The sequence below is a fragment of the Oncorhynchus keta genome, chromosome 14, assembly GCF_023373465.1.
Source record: "Oncorhynchus keta strain PuntledgeMale-10-30-2019 chromosome 14, Oket_V2, whole genome shotgun sequence".
Classification (NCBI taxonomy): domain Eukaryota; kingdom Metazoa; phylum Chordata; class Actinopteri; order Salmoniformes; family Salmonidae; genus Oncorhynchus; species Oncorhynchus keta.
In genome coordinates, this window is record NC_068434.1 from 6,236,808 (window position 1) to 6,255,482 (window position 18,675).

Here is an 18,675-nt window from a genome sequence, read left to right on the forward strand (position 1 = left end):
TTAGTAGTAGTAGTAGTAGTAGTAACAGAACATTTAGTTAGTAGTAGTAGTAGTAACAGAACATTTATGTAATAGTAGTAGTAGTAGTAGTAGTACATTTAGTAGTAGTAGTAGTAGTAGTAACAGAACATTTATGTTTAGTAGTAGTAGTAGTAGTAGTAACAGAACATTTATGTTTAGTAGTAGTAGTAGTAGTAGTAACAGAACATTTATGTTTAGTAGTAGTAGTAGTAGTAACAGAACATTTATGTTTAGTAGTAGTAGTAGTAGTAGTAACAGAACATTTATGTTTAGTAGTAGTAGTAGCAGTAGTAGTAGTAGTAGTAACAGAACATTTATGTTTAGTAGTAGTAGTAGTAGTAGTAACAGAACATTTAGTTTAGTAGTAGTAGCAGTAGTAGTAGCAGTAGTATTACATTTATGTTTAGTAGCAGTAGTAGTAGTAGTAACAGAACATTTAGTTTAGTAGTAGTAGTAACAGAACATTTATGTTTAGTAGCAGTAGCAGTGACAGAACATTTATGTTTAGTAGTAGTAGTAGTAGTAGTAACAGAACATTTATGTTTAGTAGTAGTAGTAGTAGTAACAGAACATTTATGTTTAGTAGTAGTAGTAGTAGTAACAGAACATTTATGTTTAGTAGTAGTAGTAGTAGTAGTAGTAGTAACAGAACATTTATGTTTAGTAGTAGTAGTAGTAGTAAACAGAACATTTATGTTTAGTAGTAGTAGTAGTAACAGAACATTTATGTTTAGTAGCAGTAGTAGTAGTAGTAACAGAACATTTGTTTAGTAGTAGTAGCAGTAGTAGTAGTAGTAGTAACAGAACATTTATGTTTAGTAGTAGTAGTAGTAGTAGTAGTAGTAACAGAACATTTATGTTTAGTAGTAGTAGTAATAGTAGCAGTAGTAGTAGTAGTAGTAACAGAACATTTATGTTTAGTAGTAGTAGTAATAGTAGCAGTAGTAGTAGTAGTAGTAACAGAACATTTATGTTTAGTAGCAGTAGTAGTAGTAGTAGTAGTAGCAGTAGTAGTAGTAGTAACAGAACATTTATGTTTAGTAGTAGTAGTAGTAGTAGTAACAGAACATTTATGTTTAGTAGTAGTAGTAGTAGTAGCTCAGACAGAACATTTAGTAGCAGTAGTAGTAGTAGTAGTAGTAGTAGTAGTAGTAGTAGTAACAGAACATTTATGTTTAGTAGCAGTAGTAGTAGTAGTAACAGAGCATTTATTTATGTTTAGTAGTAGTAGTAACAGAACATTTATGTTTAGTAGTAGTAGTAACAGAACATTTATGTTTAGTAGCATAGTAGTAGTAGTAGTAACAGAACATTTATGTTTAGTTTAGTAGTAGTAGTAGTAGTAGTAGTAACAGAACATTTATGTTTAGTAGTAGTAGTAGTAGTAGTAACAGAACATTTATGTTTTTAGTAGTAGTAGTAGTAGTAGTAGTAGTAACAGAACATTTATGTTTAGTAGTAGTAGTAGTAGTAGTAACAGAACATTTATGTTTTAGTAGTAGTAGTAGTAGTAACAGAACATTTATGTTTTTAGTAGTAGTAACAGAACATTTATGTTTAGTAGTAGTAGTAACAGAACATTTATGTTTAGTAGTAGTAGTAACAGAACATTTATGTTTAGTAGTAGTAGTAGTAGTAGTAACAGAACATTTATGTTTAGTAGTAGTAGTAGTAACAGAACATTTAGTAGTAGTAGTAGTAACAGAACATTTATGTTTAGTAGTAGTAGTAACAGAATTTAGTGTTTAGTAGCAGTAGTAGTAACAGAACATTTATGTTTAGTAGGACATTTAGTAGTAGTAGTAGTAACAGAACATTTATGTTTAGTAGTAGAACATTTAGTAGTAGTAGTAGTAACAGAACATTTATGTTTAGTAACAGAACATTTAGTAGTAGTAGTAGTAACAGAACATTTATGTTTAGTAGTAGTAGTAGTAGTAGTAGTAGTAACAGAACATTTATGTTTAGTAGTAGTAGTATTTGTAGTAACAGAACATTTATGTTTAGTAGTAGTAGTAGTAACAGAACATTTATGTTTAGTAGTAGTAGTAGTAGTAGTAACAGAACATTTATGTTTAGTAGTAGTAGTAGTAGTAGTAGTAACAGAACATTTATGTTTGATTACTACTACTACTACTGCTACTACATTTATGTTTAGTAGTAGTAGTAGTAGTAGTAACAGAACATTTATCTTTAGTAGTAGTAGTAGTAGTAGTAACAGAACATTTATGTTTAGTAGTAGTAGTAGTAGTAGTAACAGAACATTTATGTTTAGTAGTAGTAGTAGTAGTAGCATTAGTAGTAGTAGTAGTAACAGAACATTTATGTTTAGTAGTAGTAGTAACAGTACAATTATGTGTAGTAGTAGTAGTAGTAGTAACAGAACATTTATGTTTAGTAGTAGTAGTAGTAGTAGTAACAGAACATTTATGTTTAGTAGTAGTAGTAGTAGTAACAGAACATTTATGTTTAGTAGTAGTAGTAGTAGTAGTAACAGAATGTTTTTATGTTTAGTAGTAGTAGAACATTTATGTAGTAGTAGTAGTAGTAACAGAACATTTATGTTTAGTAGTAGTAGTAGTAGTAGTAACAGAACATTTGTTTGTTAGTAGTAGTAACAGAACATTTAGTTTAGTAGTAGTAGTAACAGAACATTTATGTTTAGTAGTAGTAGTAGTAGTAGTAACAGAACATTTATGTTTAGTAGTAGTAGTAATAGTAGCAGTAGTAGTAGTAGTAGTAACAGAACATTTATGTTTAGTAGTAGTAGTAGTAGTAGTAGTAGTAGTAGTAGTAGTAACAGAACATTTATGTTTAGTAGCAGTAGTAGTAGTAGTAGTAGTAGTAGTAACAGAACATTTATGTTTAGTAGCAGTAGTAGCAGTAGTAGTAGTAGTAGTAACAGAACATTTATGTTTAGTAGTAGTAGTAGTAGTAGTAACAGAACATTTATGTTTAGTAGTAGTAGTAGTAGTAGTAACAGAACATTTATGTTTAGTAGCAGTAGTAGTAGTAGTAACAGAACATTTATGTTTAGTAGCAGTAGTAGTAGTAGTAGTAGTAGTAGTAACAGAACATTTATGTTTAGTAGTAGTAGTAGTAGTAGTAGTAGTAGTAGTAACAGAACATTTATGTTTAGTAGCAGTAGTAGCCGACACACACACTGAGGCCACACACCTTGACCGCACTGGGTTGTGTCATTGTCCTAGCAGGTGGGTGTGTCTTCGTCTTAGACCCCAGGTCATTGGTCCAGATGTTGAGGAGGCCGTCTATTGAGCCACTGGCCAGCCAATCTCCTTGCGGCGCCCACTCCAGCCCGCACACGGCCCCTTGTTGTTGGAACACACCCACTGTCGGGGTGTCAAGTCGGTAGTCATGGTGATGGATTAGCCCGAGAACAGAACCGCTGTCAGGGACAAGAACATGGTTGTGTTTCTCAACTCCTCAAGAGCCTTAACAGTACACACACCCACACACACACACGTTCGCATTGGCTCAGACACACGCACCTGCTGAGTACGTGTTGGTTCCAGCTAAGCGCCCCCACTCCAGAGAGGTGTGACGTTATAATTCTCAGTCTGGTCCTCTTCTCCACATCCCACAGCTGGGGGGAGAAGGAGGGGAGGGGAGAAGGAACATTTATGTTGAGGGGGAGAAGGAGAGAGAGGGGAGAATGAGAGTGAGGGGAGAAGGAGACATTTATGGGGAGAAGGAGAGAGAGGGGGAGAAGGAGAGGGAGAGGGAGGGGGAGAGGCAGATGCAGAGGGAGAAGGAGAGGCAGAGGGAGAGGCAGATGCAGAAGGAGAGGGAGGGGGGAAAGGAAAGTGAGGGGGAGGGGGAGAAGGAGAGGGAGGGGGAGAAGGAGAGAGAGGGGAGAAGGAGAGAGAGGGGGAGAATGAGAGTGAGAAGGAGAGAGAGGGGGAGAAGGAGAGAGAGGGGGAGAAGGAGAGGGAGAGGGAGGGGGAGAGGCAGATGCAGAGGGAGAGGGAACATTTATGAAAGGAGAAGGAGAGGGAGGGGGAGGGGGAGAAGGAGAGGGAGGGGGAGAAGGAGTGGGAGAAGGAGAGGGAGGGGGAGAAGGAGAGGGAGAAGGAAAGGGAGGGGGAAAAGGAGAGAGAGGGGAGAGACAGATGCAGAGGGAGAGGCAGAAGGAGAGGGAGGGGGAGAGGCAGATGGAGAGGCAGAGGGGGAGAGGTGTCTTACAAACATCACTAACATAGAACATGACATGCACATGGTCGTGCTAAGCTAAACCTAACCTCACTGTAAGCAGGAAATCACTGTTTGAAGATGTGATATTGTTCTGTCAACATACTTTCAACATGAAGACCTGCCAACAAAACAATCCAACACCCACTAAAGGAAACAACACAAATATATAATTATATTAAAGCAGCCAGGTCACCCGTGATACAAGTCAGTATTTGACGTCCGTCCATGTCTGTAGACGTCGGGAGAGGACGTGGAAACCGTCCACTAGGGGGCAACAGTGAGCGCGTAGGTTTCAGTTGTGGACAGGGGATGGTGGATGGACGTAAGCATTTGCCTCTGATTACAGAGGTCGCAATCTCAAATCCAGCGATAGGAAGTTGTTTTTGAGATTTTTGTTTTTTAATCCTGTCCCAAATCTTTAACAGTTACCTTAATCATTCGGAGTTAACGCCTAACCTTATTCGGTGTCCTGTGTGAATCTAAGTGTGCGTTCTCTAATTCTCTCCTTCTCTCTTTCTTTCTCTCTCTCGGAGGACCTGAGCCCTAGGACCATGTCCCAGGACTACCTGACATGAGGACTCCTTGCTGTCCCCAGTCCACCTGGCCATGCTCCTGCTCCAGTTTTCAACTGACCTGAGCCCTAGGACCGTGCCCCAGGACTACCTGACATGAAGGCTCCTTGCTGTCCCCAGTCCACCTGACTGTGCTGCTGCTCCAGTTTCAACTGTTCTGCCTTATTATTATTCGACCATGCTGGTCATTTATGAACATTTGAACATCTTGGTCATGTTCTGTTATAATCTCTACCCGGCACAGCCAGAAGAGGACTGGCCACCCCACATAGCCCGGTTCCTCTCTAGGTTTCTTCCTAGGTTTTGGCCTTTCTAGGGAGTTTTTCCTAGCCACCGTGCTTTTACACCTGCATTGTTTGCTGTTTGGGGTTTTAGGCTGGGTTTCTGTACAGCACTTTGAGATATCAGCTGATATATATATGCCATTTAGCAGACGCTTTTATCCAAAGCGACTTACAGTCATGTGTGCATACATTCTACGTATGGGTGGTCCCGGGAATCGAACCCACTACCCTGGCGTTACAAGCGCCATGCTCTACCAACTGAGCTACAGAAGGACCACTGATGTACGAAGGGCTTTATAAATAAATTTGATTTGATTTGATTAACCTTACGATTTCAACTTTTAATAACTTTAAAATGTGACGTTTGAGAAACACGGAGCAACGTCTAATTCTGACATGAGACGGTGAGAGCTAGTCGATTACAGACACACTCTAGAACACGTGTAAGAATTTCAGCCAGTAGTTTTGAAAGTGGTCCCTGTTTTTTGCGTACTACGTCATCCATTTTGTGTGATATGTTACCAATGAAATTAGTGCAAAATGTAAAAAAAAATCTTAAATGTTTATTTTTGGGTGGGGGGGGTATATCAGCTTTAATATTACAGATAGATTGTAGGTTCTATCAATTTAATTTATTTGCAGCATTTTGATTTTTTTGTGCAATAAGTTTGAGGAATTTGTTGTGCTAAAGGTTCGAGCATGTTTGTCTCCACCTGCACGTCGCCCTCCTTGGTCCCGATGCCCAGTATACATCCATCTCTGCTCCAGGACACAGAAGAGACCGAGTGAGACAGGCTCAGTGGGAGAGAAGGTGCTGCTCTGGGATGGATGCAGCCCTGCAGAGTGGGTGTGTCTGCCTTCCACAGGAACACGTCACACCCCAGAGCCATGGCCACGATTCCACTGTTACTCCAGTCCAACGGGTGGCTGTCTGAGGAGAGGAGAAAGATTTAAAAAATGAACAAACGTACTATTGACACATTGTATTTGCAGTTACAGTATTCTACTAAATAGACAGCTCTGTTTGTGTGTATTATCACAACAAGTTCAAGTTTGACCTACGAATTTTGTGATTTTGTGTTAAATGCTCTACAACAAAGCTTTCTTAGTGTCCAACAAGCTTTCTCTGCCCTTAACCTTGTTCCGAACACCTCCAAAACAAAGGTGATGTGGTTTGGTAAGAAGAATGCTCCTCTCCCCTACAGGTGTGATTACTACCTCTGATGGGTTTAGTCACCTACAGCAGTACTTGAGGTATGGTAGACGGTACACTGTCCTTCTCTCAGCACTTATCAAAGCTGCAGGTTAAAGTTAAATCTACTTGGGAGTGCCAAACTAACCCTGATTCAGATGACCATCCTACCCACGCTAGACTACAGAGATGATATTTACAGATCGGCAGGTAAGGGTGTGCTCTCGAGCGGCTAAATGTTCTTTACCATTCGGCCATCAGATTTTCCACCAATGCTCCTCATAGGACACATCACTGCACTCTATACTCCTCTGTAAACTGGTCATCTCTGTATACCTGTCGCAAGACTCACTGGTTAATGATTATTTATAAAAAACCCTCTTAAGACTCACCCCCCATCTGAGATATCTACTGCAGCCCTCATCCTCCACATACAACACCCGTTCTGCCAGTCACATTCTGCTAAAGGTCCCCAAAGCACAGTAAGTAACATATCGTTGTCTCAGCCTTCTTTCCCTTTGTGCTGTTGTCTGTGCCCAATAATGTTTGTACCCTGTTTTGTGCTGCTACCATGTTGTTCTGATACCATGTTGTGCTGCTACCATGTTGTGCTGCTACCATGTTGTTCTGCTACCATGTTGTTCTGCTACCATGTTGTTCTGCTACCATGTTGTGCTGCTACCATGTTGTGCTGCTACCATGTTGTTCTGCTACCATGTTGTGCTGCTACCATGTTGTTCTGCTACCATGTTGTTCTGCTACCATGTTGTGCTGCTACCATGTTGTTCTGCTACCATGTTGTGCTGCTACCATGTTGTGCTGCTGCCATGTTGTGCTGCTACCATGTTGTGCTGCTACCATGTTGTGCTGCTACCATGTTGTTCTGCTACCATGTTGTTCTGCTACCATGTTGTGCTGCTGCCATGTTGTGCTGCTACCATGTTGTTCTGCTACCATGTCGTGATGCTAACATGTTGTACTGCTATATGTTTTATACCATTTGTTCTAATCCCATGTTGTGCTGCTACCTTTTCGTGCTGCTGACCATGTTGTTCTAAAACTGCCAGTTAAATAAAAGATACTGCTACAATGTTGTGAAGACTGCTGCCATGTTGTTCTGCTACCATGTTGTTCTGCTACCATGTTTGCTGCTACCATGGAGTGCTGCTACCATGACGTGCTGCTACCATGTTGTTAACTGATACCATGTTGTGCTGCTACCATGTTGTTCTGATACCATGTTGTGCTGCTACCAAAGACAAACGTCCATTCTTTCCATGTTGTGCTGCTGCCATGTTGTCTTGCTACCATGTTGTGCTGCTACCATGTTGTTAAAATACCATGTTGTTCTGCTACCATGTTGTTCTAACCATGTTAGTGCTGCTACCATGTTGTACTGCTACCATGTTGGCTGCTACCATGTTGTTCTGATACCATGTTACACTGAGTAAACCATAAACAAGTCTGCTACCATGTTGTTCTGATTTACCATGTTGTGCTGCTAAATGAGGTGCTGATACCATGTTGTACTGCTACCATGTTGTGCAAAATGCTACCATGTTGTTCTGAAACCATGTTGTGCTGCTACCATGTCAGAAGATGCTGCTACCATAGTTGTTCTGATACCATGAATAAATAAATTGCTATTTACAGGCTAGTTGCAGTGATCTGCTGCTACCATGTTGTTCTGCTACCATGTTGTGCTGCTACCATGTTGTGCAGCTGCCATGTTGTGCTGCTGCCCTGTTTTGTTCTGCTACCATGTTGTGCTGCAGTTGCCAGTTTTGCAGCATTGCCCTGTTTTGTTCTGCTACCATGTTGTTCTGCTACCATGTTATGATTGCTACCATGTTGTGCTGCTGGACGTGTTGCGTTGCTACCATGCTGCGTTGTTGTCGTAGGTCTCTCTTTATGTAGTGTTGTCTCTTGTCTTGATGTGCGTTTTGTCCTATATTTTTATGTAATTTATTTTTAATCCCAGGCCCCCGTCCTCACAGGAGGCCTTTTGGTAGGCCGTCATTGAAAATAAGAATTTGTTCTTAAAACTGCCTAGTTAAATAAAAGATACATTACATACAATCTGATTGTGAAGACAAAACACTAACAACTTGATATGATCTTCCAGTGAACTTAACATATAGTCTGATTTTGGAATTTATATTTCACTTCCTGGAGAATCTGTTAAAGAGACGTTGCGTCACTCTATATGTTCCATTAACTAGAAGATAAACACACGCATTACCAACACACACACATTCCCAGAAATGCTTAATCTGACAAAGATCTGGGTAAAGAATTAAGCTTGAACCCTATCCAAAAGACAAACGTCCATTCTTTCCACAGCTATAGCAAGATCACACCAGATAGACTACAGTATTCAACGTTTGTCCAGGTCCTCAAGACGTCAATACCACTAGGGGTAAAATAACATTTATTCCACCTTTATTTAACCAGTTAGGCTAGTTGAGAACAAGTTCTCATTTACAACTGCGACCTGGCCAAGATAAAGCATAGCAGTGTGAACAGACAACACAGAGTTACACATGGAGTAAACAATAAACAAGTCAATAACACAGTAGAAAAATCATATTTACAGTGTGTGCAAATGAGGTAGGATAACAGAGTTAAGGCAATAAATTGTCAATAGTGGCAAAATAATTACAATATAGAAATGTAGAAACACTGGAGTGATAGATGTGCAGAAGATGAGTGTACAAGTAGAGATACTGGGGTGCACAGGAGCAAGATGAATAAATAAATACAGTATAGGGATGAGGTAGTTGGATGGGCTATTTACAGGTGGGCTATGTACAGGTGCAGTGATCTGTGAGCTGCTCTGACAGCTGGTGCTTAAAGCCAGTGAGGGAGATATGAGTCTCCAGCTTCAGCGATTTTTTTTGCAGTTTACAGATTTTTGCAGCATTACCCCAGTTAGGTAATGAATGCCTACATTTCATTTTGTCAATTTTTCTTATGATTAACCATCAAGTGTTTTTTGTTTAAACAACCGTAACGGATTTGGTAGCTATACCACAATGGATACGCCTGTTAGCTATAACACAATGGATACGCCTGTTAGCTATAACACAATGGATACGCCTGTTAGCTATAGCACAATGGATACGCCTGTTAGCTATACCACAATGGATACGCCTGTTAGCTATAACACAATGGATACGCCTGTTAGCTATAACACAATGGATACGCCTGTTAGCTATAACACAATGGATACGCCTGTTAGCTATAACACAATGGATACGCCTGTTAGCTATAACACAATGGATACGCCTGTTAGCTATAACACAATGGATACGCCTGTTAGCTATAACACAATGGATACGCCTGTTAGCTATACCACAATGGATACGCCTGTTAGCTATAACACAATGGATACGCCTGTTAGCTATACCACAATGGATACGCCTGTTAGCTATAACACAATGGATACGCCTGTTAGCTATAACACAATGGATACGCCTGTTAGCTATAACACAATGGATACGCCTGGTAGCTATAACACAATGGATACGCCTGTTAGCTATACCACAATGGATACGCCTGTTAGCTATACCACAATGGATACGCCTGTTAGCTATAACACAATGGATACGCCTGTTAGCTATACCACAATGGATACGCCTGTTAGCTATAACACAATGGATACGCCTGTTAGCTATACCACAATGGATACGCCTGTTAGCTATAACACAATGGATACGCCTGTTAGCTATACCACAATGGATACGCCTGTTAGCTATAACACAACGGATACGCCTGTTAGCTATAACACAATGGATACGCCTGTTAGCTATAACACAATGGATACGCCTGTTAGCTATACCACAATGGACACGCCTGTTAGCTATAACACAATGGATACGCCTGTTAGCTATACCACAATGGATACGCCTGTTAGCTATAACACAATGGATACGCCTGTTAGCTATAACACAATGGATACGCCTGTTAGCTATAACACAATGGATACGCCTGTTAGCTATAACACAATGGATACGCCTGTTAGCTATAACACAATGGATACGCCTGTTAGCTATAACACAATGGATACGCCTGTTAGCTATAACACAATGGATACGCCTGTTAGCTATAACACAATGGATACGCCTGTTAGCTATAACACAATGGATACGCCTGTTAGCTATAACACAATGGATACGCCTGTTAGCTATAACACAATGGATACGCCTGTTAGCTATAACACAATGGATACGCCTGTTAGCTATAACACAATGGATACGCCTGTTAGCTATAACACAATGGATACGCCTGTTAGCTATAACACAATGGATACGCCTGTTAGCTATACCACAATGGATACGCCTGTTAGCTATAACACAATGGATACGCCTGTTAGCTATAACACAATGGATACGCCTGTTAGCTATAACACAACGGATACGCTTGGTAGCTATATTTTATTTCCATTCAAAATCTTATTTTACCTAACCCCTAACTCCTAACTCTTAACCCCTAACTCTCTCTGTGTGTGTGTGTGTGTGTGTGTGTGTGTGTGTGTGTGTGTGTGTGTGTGTGTGTGTGTGTGTGTGTGTGTGTGTGTGTGTGTGTGTGTGTGTGTGTGTGTGTGTGTGTGTGTGTGTGAGAGAGAGTGCCATGCACTCACAGTAGTCATCCTGCAGAGAGGGCAGTGCCAGAGTCAGCTGTGGTTTAGACTGGTCTGGAGTAGAGGGAGCCAGATACATGACAGAGAACGGCTGCAGGACAGATTAACACACACAGACACACACACACACACAGTCAGGTCTAAAACAAACAGTGAAATTATACTGTAGCACAAGAGGCCGGAGGCACCTGCATCGGAGAGGACTGGCTCACAGTAAATGGCTTGAAAGGAATTCATGGAATGGTGTCAAATTTCATTCCCTCCGTTCCAGATGTTATTATGAGCCTTTCCTCCCGTCACCAGCCTCTCGTGTCCTGCTGACAGAGCAGTATTAAATAGAACTATAGCAGTCTTACTAAATATAGCAGTCCTACTAAATATAGCAGTCATACTGTACCTGCCTTCTCTGAGCATCTGTCCTGTTCTCCAGAAGCAGACCACACCCAATCCTACAACAACAACATAGTTATTTACAGTACAAACAAGGACAATTCTCCTCAATGGGTACATTTCCCATATCCCCATGTGGACAAAGGCTATTTAAGTTACAGTTAGGTTTAGGAGTTAGGAATTAGGGGTTAGGAATTATGTTTAGGGGTTAGGGGTTAGGAGTTAGGGGGTAGGTTTAGGGGTTAGGAGTTAGGGGTTAGGTTTAGGAGTTATGTTTAGGGGTTAGGTTTAGGGGTTAGGGGTTAGGTTTAGGAGTTAAGGAAAATAACATTTTAAACGGAAATCAAATGAAGGTCCCCACAACGATAGTAAAACAAAACGTGTGTGTGTGTGTGTGTGTGTGTGTGTGTGTGTGTGTGTGTGTGTGTGTGTGTGTGTGTGTGTGTGTGTGTGTGTGTGTGTGTGTGTGTGTGTGTGTGTGTTTGAATAGACCTGTTTAGGCACATTCCTCCTGTAAGTGGTCGATGCGGTGACAGGTCTGACGACATGCTGAGATCGGTCTGACACTACAGCCTCCGTCACCGTGTCTGAAAGAGAAAGTTCACACCGTCAGTGAAAGATTAGTGGAATATGTGTGGGTAGCTGGACAGGTAGGATGACGGACAGTGGAGGTGAACAGGGTGGTCACGGGTCAGCTGACAGAGGAATAGATGAGACGGAGGCAGGGAATTCCTTTAACCATAAAGTGGTATATTTACTGAGTAGTCTGTGCTGCATCGCAAAGGAAACAGAATAACAGGTATCCAATCAAATTCATAATCACAAAGATCAAATCATAACATGTATTATGAAATTTTATTTCACCTTTATTTAACCAGGTAGGCTAGTTGAGAACAAGGTCTCATTTGCAACTGCGACCTGGCCAAGATAATGCAAAGCAGTTCGACACATACAACGACACAGAGTTACACATGGAGTAAACAAACATACAGTCAATAATAATACAGTAGGAAAATCTATATACAGCATGTGGAAATGAGGTAGGATAAGAGAGGTAAGGCAATAAATAGGCCATGGTGGCAAAGTAATTACAATATAGCAAATAACCACTGGAATGGTAGATGTGCAGAGGATGAATGTGCAAGTAGAGATACTGGGGTGCAAAGGAGTAAGATAAATAAATAAATAAATAAATACAGTATGGGGATGAGGTTGATTGGATGGGCTATTTACAGATGAACTATGTACAGGTGCAGTGATCTGTGAGCTGCTCTGACAGCTGGTGCTTAAAGCTAGCGCTGCTATGGTGACCAGTGTACTGAGATAAGGCAGGGCTTTACCTAGCACTTGTAGATGACCTGGAGCCAGTGGGTTTGGCGACGAGTATGAAACGAGGGCCAGCCAACGAGAGCGTACAGGTCACAGTGGTGGGTAGTATATGGGGCTTTGCTGAGTATAGTGTTGGAGGCTATTTTGTAAATGACATCGCCGAAGTCGAGGATCGGCAGGATGGTCAGTTTTACGAGGGTATGTTTGGCAGCATGAGTGAAGGATGCTTTGTTGCGAAATAGGAAGCCGATTCTAGACTTAATCTTGGAATGGAGATGTTTAATGTGAGTCTGGAAGGAGAGTTTAGAGTCTAACCAGACACCTAGGTATTTGTAGTTGTCCACGTATTCTAAGTCAGAGCCGTCCAGAGTATTGATGCTGGACGGGCGGGCAGGTGCGGGCAGCGATGGATTGAAAAGCATGCATTTAGTTTTACTTGCATTTAAGAGCAGTTAGATGCCACGGAAGGAGAGATGTATGGCATTGAAGCTCATCTGGAGGTTAGTTAACACAGTGTCCAACGAAGGGCCAGATGTATACAGAATGGTGTCGTCTGCGTAGAGGTGGATCAGAGAATAACCAGCAGCAAGAGTGACATCATTGATGTATAGAGAGAAGAGAGTCGGCCCGAGAATTAAACCGTGTGGCACCCCCATAGAGACTGCCAGAGGTCCGGACAACAGGCCCTCCGATTTGACATACTTAACTCTATCGGAGAAGTAGTTGGTGAACCAAGCGGGGGGGAAATCACATTTTATTTGTCACATACACATGGTTAGCAGATGTTAATGCGAGTGTAGCGAAATGCTTGTGCTTCTAGTTCCGACAATGCAGTAATAACCAACGAGTAATCTAGCTAACAATTCCAAAACTACTACCTTATACACACAAGTGTAAAGGGATAAAGAATACGTACATAAAGATATATGAATGAGTGATGGTACAGAGCGGCATAGGCAAGATGCAGTAGATGGTATCGAGTACAGTATATACATATGAGATGAGCATGTAAACAAGGTGGCATAGTTCAAAGTGGCTAGTGATACATGTATTACATAAAGATGCAGTAGATGATATAGAGTACAGTATATACCTATACATATGAGATAAATAATGTAGGGTATGTAAACATTTTATTAAGTAGCATTGTTTAAAGTGGCTAGTGATATATTTACATCAATTCCCATCAATTCCCATTATTAAAGTGGCTGGAGTTGAGTCAGTGTGTTGGCAGCAGCCACTCAATGTTAGTGGTGGCTGTTTAACAGTCTGATGGCCTTGAGATAGAAGCTGTTTTTCAGTCTCTCGGTCCCAGCTTTGATACACCTGTACTGACCTCGCCTTCTGGATGATAGCGGGGTGAACAGGAAGTGGCTCGGGTGGTTGTTGTCCTTGATGATCTTTATTGCCTTCCTGTGACATCGGGTGGTGTAGGTGTCCTGGAGGGCAGGTAGTTTGCCCCCGGTGATGCGTTGTGCAGACCTCACTACCCTCTAGAGAGCCTTACGGTTGTGGGCGGAGCAGTTGCCGTACCAGGCGGTGATACAGCCCGACAGGATGCTCTCGATTGTGCATCTGTAGAAGTTTGTGAGTGCTTTTGGTGACAAGCCGAATTTCTTCAGCCTCCTGAGGTTGAAGAGGCGCTACTGCGCCTTCTTCACGATGCTGTCTGTGTGGGTGGACCAATTCAGTTTGTCTGTGATGTGTACGCTGAGGAACTTAAAACTTACTACCCTCTCCACTACTGTTCCATCGATGTGGATAGGGGGGTGTTCCCTCTGCTGTTTCCTGAAGTCCACAATCATCTCCTTAGTTTTATTGACGTTGAGTGTGAGGTTATTTTCCTGACACCACACTCCGAGGGCCCTCACCTCCTCCCTGTAGGCGAGGCAATCATTTGAGAAACCAAGGCTGTTGAGTCTGCCAATAAGAATGTTGTGATTGACAGAGTCGAAAGCCTTGGCCAGGTCGATGAATATGGCTGCACAGCAATGTCTCTTATCGATGGCGGTTATGATATCGTTTAGGACCTTGTGCGTGGCTGAGGTGCACCCATGACCAGCTCTGAAACCAGATTGCATAGTGGAGAAGGTACGGTGAGATTCGAAATGGTCGGTAATCTATTTGTTAACTTGGCTTTCGAAGACCTTAGAAAGGCTGGGTAGGATATATATAGGTCTGTAGCAGTTTGGGTCTAGAGTGTCTCCCCCTTTGAAGAGGGGGATGACCGCGGCGGCTTTCCAATCTTTGGGAATCTCAGACAATATGAAAGAGAGGTTGGACAGGCTAGTAATAGGGGTTGCTATAATTTTAGAAAGAAAGGGTCCAGATTGTCTAGCCCGGCTGATTTGTAGGGGTCCAGATTGTCTAGCCCGGCTGATTTGTAGGGGTCCAGATTGTCTAGCCCGACTGATTTGTAGGGGTCCAGATTGTCTAGCCCGGCTGATTTGTAGGGGTCCAGATTGTCTAGCCCGACTGATTTGTAGGGGTCCAGATTTTGCAGCTCTTTCAGAACATCAGCTATCTGGATTTGGTTCAAAAAATGTTTGAATGGAGCATTCTTATTTAAGATGATGAGGAAGGCACTTAACACTTATCTTTTATAGAATAACCAGGCATCCTCTACTGACGGGATGAGGTCAATGTCTTTCCAGGATACCCCGACCAGGACCAAAGTGTTTTAGGGTGCGTTTGACAGTGATGAGGCGGTGGTCGTTTGACCGCGGACCCATTACGGATGCAGGCAATAAGGCAGTGATTGCTGAGATCTTGGTTGAAAACAGCAGAGGTGTATTTGGGAGAGCGAGTTAGTTAGGATGATAACTATGAAGGTGCGGATTTACGGATTTGGGGTTGTACCTGGTAGGTTCATAGATCAGTGTGAGATTGAGGGCATCAAACTAAGATTGTAGGATGGCCGGGGTGTTAAGCATATCCCAATTTAGGTCACCTAGCAGCACGAGCTCAGAAGATAGATGGGGGCAATCAATTCACATATGGTGTCCAGGGCAATGCTGGGGGCAGAGGGTGGTGTATAGCAAGTGGCAACGATGAGAAACTTGTTTCTGGAAAGGTGCATTTTTAGAAGTAGAAGCTCAAATTGTTTTGGTACAGAACTGGATAGTAAGATAGCCTGCAGAGTTCTATCTCGCAGTAGATTGCAACACCGCCCCCTCTGGTAGTTCTATCTTGGTGGGAAATGGTGTAGTTAGGAATGGAAATTTCAGGGTTTTTGTTGGTATTCCTAAACCAGGATTCAGACACGGCTAAGACATCCGGGTTGGCAGAATGTGCTGAAGCAGTGAATAAAGCAAACTTAGGGAGGAGGCTTCTAATGTTAACATGCATGAAACCAAGGCTTTTACGGTTATATAAGTCAACAAATGAGAGCACCTGGGGAGTAGGAGTGGAGCAAGGCACTGCAGGGCCTGGATTAACCTCTACATCACCAGAGGAACAGAGGAGAAGTAGGATAAGGGTACGGCTAAAGGCTGTACGAACTGGCCGTCTAGCACATTCAGAACAGAGAGTAAAAGGAGCAGGTTTCTGGGCACGATAGCATAGATTCAAGGCATAATGTACAGCCAAAGGAATGGTAGGAAGAGAGTACATGGAGGTGAACCTAGGCATTGAGTAATGATGAGAGAGATATAGTCTCTAGAGACATTTAAACCAGGTGATGTCATCGCATATGTGGGAGGTGGAACAACATGGTTGGTTAAGGCATATTGAGCAGGGCTAGAGGCTCTACAGGGAAATAAGACAGTAATCACTAACCATGACAGTAATGGACAATGCATATTGATATTAGGGAGAGGAATGCGTAGCCAAGTGATCGTATGGGTCCAGTGAGTGGTTGGGCTGGCTGGGGACACAGCGATTCAGACAGTTAGCAGGCCAGGGCTAGCAAGCTAGCAGTTAGCAGGCCGGGGATAGCAAGCTAGCATAAGGGCCTTAGATGGAAGTCGCAATGGAGGAAAGTCTGTTTTTGCCTCCTCTGCGGTGACGTTGATAGACCAGTCGTAGAATTAGTAGGGTTCCAAGTAGCAGAGGGGTCCAAATCCAATTGGCAAAATGGGTATAGTGGTCCAAGAAACTGGCCGGTGGATCAGTTAACAGTCCAATATTCTTTAGATAGCTAGCAGGCCGTGGTTAGCAGAATGGGCCTTCGGGGGACGTCGCACCTGAGGGGCCTGTTGGGATCCTCGGGCAGATTATGTCGGTATTCCAGTCGTGAACGAACTGGCGAGAGCTTTCCGAGCTTAAGGTTAGCTGATGACCGCTAGCAGTGGTTAGCTGACTGATAGCAAGTAGCTAGTTAGCTAGCTAGCTTCAGTTGAGGTATTCCAGTTCAGAGGTAAATAGAAATACTTTAGAAAAAAAACAGATCCACACCACATTGGGTGAGGCGGGTGGCAGGAGAGTATTTTGAAGTTGAGGTTTAGGAAAAATATTTAAAAGAACGCAAAGAAAAAGTGATATACACATGGGACGAGACAAGACAAAGACGTCTGACTGCTACGCCATCTTGGATTGCATTAACCATATATCGATGGCATAATTGGCCTGTGATGATCTGTAGGACCGTGGTCATTGACCATCCGCTCCAAGCCGCGCTCCGCGGTAATACATACAAACAATAACTGATGGCCCGCTCTCCCGGTCACAGATAGTTCAGATAAATGGTAACAGATTCGGTGGATTTACGTGGATTCATGGACGCACATAACTTCTGGATCAGACGGAGTTAAGGAAGAGAAAGCAGCGAGATCGAGCGATTGAGATTTCCTCCTTTTAGGGAGTTGAGATCTGTCGGACATTTCCACCTGACCTAATTAAAGCGCCCCTGGCCCAGCTGAGTAAATGGCAATGCATTAAAGGATTATTCCACCAACTCCATGGGCCTTTTCTACAGTCAGCTTGCATCATGTATAAACGCAACATGAAACAATTTCAAAGATTTTCATAAGGAAATCAGTTAATTTAAATAAATAAATAAATTAGGCCATAATCTATGGGATGCAGCCATGGGTGGTCCCTGGAAGTGCATAGGCCCACCCACTGGGGAGCCAGGCCCACCCACTGGGGAGCCAGGCCCAGCCACTGGGGAGCCAGGCCCAGCCACTGGGGAGCCAGGCCCACCCACTGGGGAGCCAGGCCCAGCCAATCAGAATTAGTTTTTCCCCACAAAAAGACTTTACAGACAGAAATACTCCTCAGCACCCCCCAGCACAAGGTGCACCTGTGTAATGATAATGCTGTTTAATCAGCTTCTTTGTATGCCACACCTGTCAGGTGGATGGATTATCTTGGTAAAGGAGAAATGCTCACTGACAGGGATATAAACACATTTTGTGCACAAAACTTGAGATATATATGTTTTTGTCAGGACCCCCTCATAATAATAATAATAATATATGCCATTTAGCTGACTTCTTTTATCCAAATGACCAGTCATGTGTGGATACATTATCTTGGTGGAGAAATGCTCACTGACAGGGATATAAACGCCATGCACAAAACTTGAGCCACAGAAGGACCCTCATGAAACATAGGACACTTTACATGTATATTTTTGTTCAGTGTATGTCTGTGTACCTTTACAGTCATTGGTGCTTACAATAACAGGAAATAAGAGGGGGCCCTTTTCACATAAACAACATTGTGTATATTTGTGGCTGTTTGAAAATATAGAAGTAGACCTCGTAGAGTTAACTGTTAAACCTTACCTGTAGTAGGCTACTTATATTATAAGAAGAAAAAAAACATTAATTCTTTCATTCATTCATTCAAACCTTGAAGGCTTGTCTCTGTGCTCTGCTCTTGTGTCAGTTTTGTTCTCGCTGCGCCCCCTGACGGTGAATCCAGAGACAGTCTCTGACAGACCGTGTCGACCTCTCGGCAGGGGGAATGGCGCCCCCTGGCGACCATAGGGCTACTGGCTAAAGGCTGCTCTGCGCTCAGCCGCCTGGTCACCATCCGACTCTTGAAGCGCTTGTACGATGATGAGAGATGAGGCGCCTCGGTGCTTGT

At 42.5% G+C, this 18,675-nt stretch overlaps 1 protein-coding gene across 4 annotated transcripts in view; it reads right to left on the reverse strand.

Moving 5' to 3' along the window:
- LOC118374989 (cell division cycle protein 20 homolog B-like) overlaps positions 1–18,675 on the reverse strand; it is a 40,676-nt gene that overhangs the window by 7,635 nt on the left and 14,366 nt on the right. For all 4 annotated transcript variants that reach the window (XM_052460870.1, XM_052460869.1, XM_052460872.1 and 1 more), the window contains 7 exons: positions 18,438–18,675; positions 11,806–11,900; positions 11,325–11,372; positions 10,924–11,014; positions 5,803–6,020; positions 3,531–3,625; positions 3,199–3,427 (listed from right to left, as the gene is read on the reverse strand). In XM_052460870.1, the coding sequence (XP_052316830.1) occupies positions 3,199–3,427; positions 3,531–3,625; positions 5,803–6,020; positions 10,924–11,014; positions 11,325–11,372; positions 11,806–11,900; positions 18,438–18,675 (1,014 nt within the window). The remainder of the gene's footprint in view (positions 1–3,198; positions 3,428–3,530; positions 3,626–5,802; positions 6,021–10,923; positions 11,015–11,324; positions 11,373–11,805; positions 11,901–18,437) is intronic.